Consider the following 9,153-nt stretch of genomic DNA (forward strand, 5'->3'; position numbering starts at 1 on the left):
TTTTTCTACATGTTTTAAAATTGAACTTTGACCTATGAACTCTAACCTGTGGCTTTTGAAACGTTCGCTCATTACAACTTTATGGGACACGCTATATTTGACAATTTGAAGGCTAACGTTTTTTCACTGCAGCTGTGTTATTTGTTGTTTAGTCTTTAGGTTTAAAATTTGACCCTGTGAATTCTTTCCGCTGATTTTAGAAACGTTCGATTAATTCAGATTCATGGGACAGACAGATTATATGTTTAAAGTCTGCTCTTTGAACATGAACTCAATTCTGAAACAGCAATTATTTGTACCTCATAAAAACCCACCAATCACCATAAAAACCCACCAATCACCGCTAGAGTTCTGGGCGTTTACAACAAAAATTCGTCTATTTCAACGCATTTCGTACATTGCTTTAATGGTTGAAATCTCAGCACGTAATCAGATTTAACTGGTCGCAACTAGAGGAGAGGTTCTCATCAGACTTGAGAACAACACAAACACAGATTAGCCTCTCGTAAAATTTGCCGAAAAAAATGGGAAGTTGAACGTCCCACAAAGTTGAAATAGTTGGTCCCAGAAAGTTGCAACGCAAGCAAACGTTCGATAAACTCAAAGAAAGTTGATCTTTGAATGTTTGATTATTTTTATTATTTTGATTATTGACTTTTGAAATTTTGATTATTGATCTTGACGTGCGATAGTGGCGATTTTCTTGGTTAGACAATATAGCTAGAGCAACAAAAACTTAAATTTAATTGGTCGTATTTCGTTGGGCGATTAACTGATCTCTGAGCATAAAAAAAATGCGCTTGATTCGAAACTCTAGCGACGGCGGAATAGTTTTCTCGTCTGCTTGCATAATCTCACAAAAATCTCGTGATATAGAAACAAGCAACGATTTTCATTAGAAAAGCGTGTAGTATTTTGAAACACAAACAAGAAATGCACACTCGGGGTTCAAACGATCGGGTTTCAACGAGAACTAGCATTGCATGGTGTAAAAAGCAATTGAAAAATTGAATAATAAAACGCTGCGGTTTAAACTTTTTGGCTGGAACTTGTTATATCAACTTCAGATTTAATCCGTTTTATTGATAGTCCAGCTAATGTTCTTCTTGCATAATGTCAATAGAACAGATGATAAAATTGTTGACAGATTTCAGGTTCAAAATGGAATTTGACTTTATTGACGTTGAAATCCTTGTAGCCAGCTGCACTGTGACCTTCGCTGTGGGTATAATTTCGGCTATTTTCTTTTATCTGGTTTATTCTGGAATGTTTGCCAGAATCGATGTCACCATGGAGAAGAAACACCTGTTAAATACCCCCCCGGGTTGTGGCGTACAAAGTGTACACTGGTTCATATATGGAGAGATTTGGCAATTTTTCACGCTTGCGAAAAGTGGCGCCCTATAGTGACACGATCGGGATTTACTATGACAATCCGCAAAATGTACGAATCTGTTACCAGTTTAACATTGACATCAACCCCCCCCCCGTTATAACCTGGTTAACATGCTTTGAATCACATCCTCGAACCCAGGGGATGGGGTTTGCATTACTTTTGCCCCCCCCCCCCCATGAGATATAGAAAAACTTAATCAGATAGAAATTTGGCAAGCACAGACAGTAAACTTCATCTTTCGATTTAACACTCACGTGCACGCACATTTTAAAATGCCGAAAGTCTGCAGTGCCAGAAGTCAAAATGCTAGAAGTTGTTACTTAGCCAGAAGTTGACTTCCGTTGACTTTCGTTATTTTAAAACCTGCACGTTTCGTGTTTTAAGTCACTTAAGTCACTTCGAAATTCTGACTTAATAATCTCGAACTGCTTCGCGGTTCTCAGAACTGCTTCGCGAATCTCGAACTGCTTCGCGGTTAACGCCAGAAGTTCTCAGTGACCTCAACATCGCCTTAACATTTCCCTTCTTAACATCGCTTTTAACATCGCTTTTAAAATTTTAGATGCAATCCTGAAAAACAGAATCGAACCTGCCTACGAATCAGTCGCCCGCAAGCGGGCTTCAAGGCGAAGCGCGGTTGCCGCGACCAAATCTTTGCAATCAGGCATATAGTTGAGCAAAGATACGAGTTCGACCGGCAGACCGTATTAGTCTTCATTGACTTCAAAGCTGCCTTCGACAGCGTCAATCGTGAGACCATCTGGCGCATCCTCGAAAGTTACGGACTCCCGCCCAAGTTCATTCAGGTACTTCGAGCAATGTACACAGAAACCTTCAGCACAGTAAGAGTGTACAATTCACTATCGAAACCTTTCGCGATCGTCTCTGGAGTTAGACAAGGCTCGATACTTGCGCCTTTCTTATTTAACCTTGTTATCGACTGGGCAATGCATGAAGCCACCGAAAAGCAGCTCCTCGGCATCGCTCTCCACGATATGATAATAACTGACCTTGACTTCGCCGATGATATATGCCTACTAGACGACAACATAGCCGATGCGCAGACACTTCTCGATCTAGTTACAAAGGCTGCTGCAAAAGGTGGGCTTGAAATAAACACCTCCAAAACCAAGTTCTGCTCAGCTTGCCCCGAGGGACAAATGACCTGTAACGGAAAACCGATTGAAAAAGTCGATTCTTTCACTTATCTGGGCAGCAACCTTCAACATGATGGTGATGTATCCCACGAAGTCCGAACCCGTCTTAGCAAGGCGACAGGCCGCCTTAAACAGCTCGACAAGCTTTGGAAACAAAGATCAATTCCACCGAGAATCAAAGCTAAAGTCTACAAAACCTGTGTCCAAAGCGTACTGCTGTACGGATGTGAATCCTGGCCCGTAAAGATCTCTGACACTCACCGCCTTGATTCCTTCAACCGAAGAAGCCTCACCAAACTCGGTGTAGCAGCGGAAGACATCAGCACCACCATACAAAAGCGAAGGCTGACATAGTTGGGACACACTTTACGCATGGATCCAGACATGATACCGAACGCTAGTCTCGAATTTGAGAAAGCTGACAATTGGACGCGACCCCCCGGAGGAACGAAGGATACATGGAGGCGCTTAGTGAAGAAAGAGCTCCAACACTCCCTGAAACCCCTCAAAATGACTCACAAGAAATGGGAGTCTTGCTGGTTCGATATCGCCAAGGAGACCGCACAGAATCGGTGTCAGTGGAGAGCCATCGTGAGAGACGTTCATATGGCGGGCAATGGGCAGTAATGCTCGCAATGCCCTACAAGAGACAAGAGACAAGCAGAGTCACTTAACCATTACTTAAATGACAGTTACGTTTTGCACTTAATGATACTGAATGAGGCAGTCGACTGAAAAAATCTAGATAAGAAATCTAGATCGAACAAAACCCTCTGTGACCAACGTATATTGAAGATGAATCCGTTCAGCAAAGAACTCAATTGCTACCGTAGGAACCAATTGCCACTGAAACTTATCTTTGCACTGTTCTTTTTTCTCGTGAGCACCAATAATTCAAAATATGTGGGCTGTAAAAACCACCAGGCACAATTAAATTGTTAATTGAACTCCAATAATTTCGATACTTCACGATGATCACAAATAATTCTGCAAAAACTGCAGAACAGTAAAATGAAAGGCGATTTTTCATTCATTCCAAATTTTCAAAATCAGAAAATAACACTGAGCAAAACTGAGTAAGCGTAAGCCCCCCCCCCGTCATAAAATAAGTAGCCCAGTTTAAGTATCTGAAAACTAGCTTAGGTAGACACTTACATGATTTACCAGTAGCAATGGTGAGAAATGCGATTGAAAACTCAAATGGAGACGGAACTCATTGAATGTAGCGAACTCATTGAAGCGAACTCATTGAATATTTCGCCTTTGCTATCTGTTTTGTGGACTGAAGTAACAATTCATTTTTTGGCTTTCAGTTGACGTTAATCTAACTATTTCACAAAAACACAGAACAAAAGTTCTAAATCATGAGCAAGATAATTTCAACTATCAAAACTACTCAAGATATCTGATTCAAGCATTCTAAACATCGCGTTTCCTTTTTTTTATGCGTAAGCTTTGCAAAACAATTCAGGAGCTGAAAGCTGTAATTAAATCTCCGTTAATGATTTGAACCGCATATGTTCAATGATTCAATGATTCGACAGCCTGTGATTATTATATAACTCCAGGCTCTATGAGGGATTGCCCCCCCCCCCTTCGGTTCATGGGATTTTGTTTTTGGGTACCACGATTGCCAGTACCATCATTATCTTCAATTACAGTAGAAACTTTGCATATAATTCGAGCACTAGATAACGCCTTTACTATCATGGACAATATAGCGTTGCAACTTTATGGGACTGACTATTGATAATAGTCCCATAAAGTTGCAACGCTATCGAACGTTTCAAAGGTGAAAGTTCAAACTTAAAACATGCTTTGTTGTTCTTTTGCACGTTGAAAGTTTTTCAAACGTTCGCTTGCGTTGCAACTTTATGGGACTTACTATAGTATAGTCTGTCCCATAAAGTTGAAATAAGCAAACGTTCGAAAAACGCCAAAAACGTATAATTGAGCATTAATGTGCTCATTTAAATGTCAACGTTTTTTCCATTAAGTTTTAATTCGTCATTTTTGTCATATGTCATGTTTTAAATTTGAACTTTGACCTTTGAATTCTAATCTGTGGCTTTTGAAACCTTCGCTTATTTCAACTTTATGGGACACGCTATAAATCCCATGAAGTTGCAACGCAAGCGAACGTTCGAAAAACTCGGGGCATGCAAATGGACAGCGTTTTGATAGATATATGCATGTTTTAAATTTGAACTTTGACCTTTGAAACGTTCGATAGCGTTGCAACTTTATGGGACTATTATCAATTAGAGAGGCACACCATTTTCCGAATTCGCTAACTCTATACCTACTGGTATCTTCAATGATCTTGTATAAATCTCACAAATCTTAAATAACGCACCATCTTGTCAGAATTTTGCAAAGTGCTTGCAACAAAACTTCAAAAAACGCACCATCTCAACGTCTGGCAAGATTGTAATAAAAAATTCATGAATCTTGCTAGAATTTTTACATTTTCGGTGTTTCGAAAATAACTGATTTACTGTTTCTGCACAGGTACCTTCAAATCGATGTCGCTACATCGTGGGGGCAATTGTTGAGAAATGCGGAGACCAAATGAGCCTGGAAGATCTTGTGCGTCGTCTGGAAGGGGCAGACTACAAATTCTTCCTAATCCGTGGCTCGGATCCGGAGGAGGAGGGGGATCACAACAGCGAGAGTACTCCACATTCAAAAGCGACAATTATGGAGGCGGTACCCATGGTCACTTCTGCGATTCCCTTGGTGACCTGTGTGCCCAATATCCTGCCTTCGTGGCGGGGGTTTGCTGCGACGCGTAGATACATACGGGTAAGTAACGTTGATTGCGCATGTTCCTCCCCAGGTTTATAGACAAAGCCCAGTTTGTCAGGGTTGACCATATGATAGACTAGACGAATTTTATTTTTGCCCTACTGCGTTACTTTGTATTAACAACTGCTGCCTTATTGCTTTTACTTTTGTTTAGTCTTCAGCCATTCCTTGAAGATTACATTTGAAACTGGGACGTTGAAACTGCGATAAAAATTATCTAATGCTTAAGGCGACAAGTCATTATTATAATATGCTCATCCCAATGACTTGTCACATCAAGAAAATTTTATCAGAATTAGCAACGATGTTTGAATGATCAAGAATTTTGTTCTGAGAACCATATGTGCTCAACTGTGTTTTGCGAAGTTGGCACAATATATACGTTTTCTGCCCACCCAGTTTAAATTTACAAAACTTTCAGACCAAAAACTAAAATATACGTCCTGGAATTTGGCTGGACAATATAACATGTCCTGGAATTACGCTCGTGACAGTTATAATGACTTGTTTTTATTTTCCTTGTTTTTCAATGTAGCTTGATTGGTTAAGCATTGGGTAAGATTGGAAAAAGATCACGAGATCAAACCCAGATGTTGGAAATTTTTAGTTTGCCGCATTTTGCATATGAGAAGAATTTGGCTGGACTTATGGAAAAAATTAGCCTCGAATTTAACTAGGGTCCTCGACCGTGTAATTTAATTCGATAGTTAACACCCTACCTGCAGTTAATAGGTCTTTTCAAATTCCAGGTCTCGACTAGGGTAGATTTCATTTCAGCGTAGAGTTTCCTATTAATTTACAAGCAACGAAATTAATGAAAAGAGGTATGTCTTTTGAGGGAACAACGTCCCCCAAAGTGTTTTGACAGAAGCAAGTTTCAGTGCTACTTTAAAAAATAAACACTTTGGGACTTTTTGATAGGTCACAGCAAAAAAGTCAATGCATATTTTAGTCCCAATTGCGTTAGTTTCAATAGCGTTTTTAATGCTTCAATGTCTGCGAGTTTAAAACCCCAGTGATTGTGGAATTTTTATCGTGTAAGATCTGATAAGATGCTGACTATGAATTTTTATCGTGTAAGATCTTATCAGATCTTACACGATAAAAATCCTTTTTATCAGATCTTACACGATAAAAATTCTGGTAAGGAATTTTTATCGTGTAAGATCTGATAAGACATCTTATAAGATTAATATTCCTCTTATCAGAATTTTATCGAGTAAGATCTGATAAGATAAACATTCTTATCAGAATTTTTATCATGTAAGATCTGATAAGACACCTTATAAGATAAAGATTCCCCTTACCAGAATTTTTATCGTGTAAGATCTGATAAGACGGAATTTTTATCGTGTAAGATCTGATATGACATGTTTTAATTTTTTCAATAAAATCGTATAACGTAGTCAAGGTCATATGAATGTAAAAAAGGAATCGGTCAGCTAACCAATTATAAAACAAAAAAATGCTTATGTTTCGGCGGCAGTTTTAGTATGAGTCTTAACTGGCTAGCACTTGAACTTAGCAGTCCAAGATAGTTTTGGTCTTTGAAATAAAAGGAATTTTTATGGTGTAAGATCTTATAAGAGGAATTTTTATCGTGTAAGATCTTATAAGAGGATTTTTTTTCGTGTAAGATCTTATAAGAGGAATTTTTATCGTGTAAGATCTTATAAGAGGAATTTTTATCGTGTAAGATCTTATAAGAAGAATTTTTTTCGTGTAAGATCTTATAAGAAAAATTTTTATCGTGTAAGATCTTATAAGAAGAATTTTTATCGTGTAAGATCTTATAAGAAGAATTTTTATCGTGTAAGATCTTATAAGAAGAATTTTTATCGTGTAAGATCTTATAAGAGGAATTTTTATCGTATAAGATCTGATAAACGTCTTAGCAGATCTGATAAGAAGATGCATCCCCTTACAGGCTATTAGCAGGATGGTTTTGTCAGAAATTTGTCCGATCTTACACGATAAAAACTCCACAATCACTGGGGTAAGCTCAACCCAGATCTGGCTAATGTCAACGTACATGCTTAACTATCTGGTCTAAATTAATGCAGCGTAATGATACGAAAGAAGGCAACTTGGGCAACAAAAAATTTCGGTTTCAGGCGCAACTTCTGGAGGTTAAACCCTTCATAGAGTACTACCGGAAGAGCACAGGAATGGTGCACTTTCTGGTGCCCTCTGGTGGAAACTTTGCCCCATATTTCATTCCAGATTTCAGGGATGATAATGACGGGCAACTGGGAGCCGATACCTATCAAGAACTTCTCGAGAGGGAAAACTTGGAAATGGAACATCAAGATAGGCAAACCACATCTGTCTGAAAGGTAGCCAACTGTAAATATTGCCAACTGTCTCAATGACAATGTCTGGGTATTAGCTGAGTTTCGTCTGAACCCATTATTTTGGGTAAAAATGGTTGGGTGTATCTACAGTTGCAACCAGTTGCAACCCGAACCTTTCAACGTCCAGTCCAGTGTCACAATGCGCGTACATGTTTTGTATTATTTTAAGCGTTTCGTATTATTTTAATCTGTTCGTATTAATTTGATCGTTTTGTATTAATTTAATCGTTTCGTATAATTTTAAACGGTTCGTATTAATTTGATCGTTTCGTATTAATTTAATCGTTTCCTATAATTTTAAACGGTTCGTATTAATTTGATCGTTTCGTATTAATTTAATCGTTTCGTATTATTTTAATCGGTTTGTAATAATTCGATCGTTTCGTATTAATTTAATCGTTTCGTATTATTTTAATCGGTTCGTATTAATTTAATCGTTTCGTATTCGTATTATTTTAATCGGTTCGTATTATTCTGATCGTTTTGTTAAACTAACTGTTTTGTATTATTTTAATCGTTTCGTATTTTTTATTCGGTTTTCTATTAATCTAATCGTTTAGTATTATTAATCGTTTTGTATTAATTTAATCGTTTCGAATTCCCAGGTTTTGGTCCAGACCCAAATTGAGCTATGATCAGACCCAATCGAGCGCACACCCCTGTGTTCCCAGACCGAAATTACAGGGTCTGGAAAGCGGTTCGAGCGCACAATAGTCTGGACCATGGTCTGATTTCGGTCTGATCAGAGGTCAATTCGGTCTGGACGGTCTGATCATAGTCTTTATAGTCTGGACCATGGTCTGGGTTCGGTCTGATCAGAGATCAATTCGGTCTGGAAGGTCTGATCACAGTCTTTATAGTCTGGACCATGGTCTGTGTTCGGTCTGATCAGAGGTCAATTCGGTCTGGAAGGTCTGATTTCGAGTGCATTTTTTTTCAATTTTTTTTGTATTTTTATTGAGGGATGTTGGCTCTGCCAAGAGGCAACAATAAAGCAGCGTTCCGATCAGAGACTCATCTAAAGTCCGATGACTCTGATCAGAAACAAGGAGTCCAGTTGATAGCAAATGCCGGTCCCCTCAAGAGGAAATTTTGATTAACTGAAGACCACGAGGTTTCTTGTGGAAAACTGTCTAAGTTCATCCATTGAGTCAGGAATATGAACTAAGGGGTATGGTAAATAAAATTTTTTTCTCAACAGTTAAGTTTCGTTTTCATTAGCAATATTCTCAGAATTGGCTTTTCCCTAGATGATTTTAATACACCAAACACCAGTTTTTTATGAAATGAATATATTATAGCAAAGTTAAGAGATTTGTTCATAATTAAAATCTTTCTCTGATCAGACTATTTTGAGCGCACATGAGTCTGATCATAGTCTGATTAAGGTCTGGGCAATGGTCTGAAATTGAGTCTGGACCATGGTCTGAAGATGGTC

At 38.4% G+C, this 9,153-nt stretch overlaps 1 protein-coding gene across 1 annotated transcript; it reads left to right on the top strand.

The window, feature by feature from the left end:
- Positions 1-1,128: 1,128 nt before the first annotated feature.
- On the top strand, positions 1,129-8,020 carry LOC142351574 (testis-expressed protein 264-like). The gene is made up of 3 exons (XM_075403671.1): positions 1,129-1,444; positions 5,065-5,358; positions 7,476-8,020. Exons 1-3 carry the CDS (start codon positions 1,358-1,360, stop codon positions 7,692-7,694), a joined length of 600 nt encoding a protein of 199 aa, XP_075259786.1. The 5' UTR covers positions 1,129-1,357; the 3' UTR covers positions 7,695-8,020.
- The last annotated feature ends 1,133 nt before the right edge of the window (positions 8,021-9,153 follow it).

The sequence above is a fragment of the Convolutriloba macropyga genome, chromosome 13, assembly GCF_964194025.1.
Source record: "Convolutriloba macropyga chromosome 13, txConMacr16.3, whole genome shotgun sequence".
In the NCBI taxonomy this organism is placed as follows: Eukaryota; Metazoa; Xenacoelomorpha; order Acoela; family Convolutidae; genus Convolutriloba; species Convolutriloba macropyga.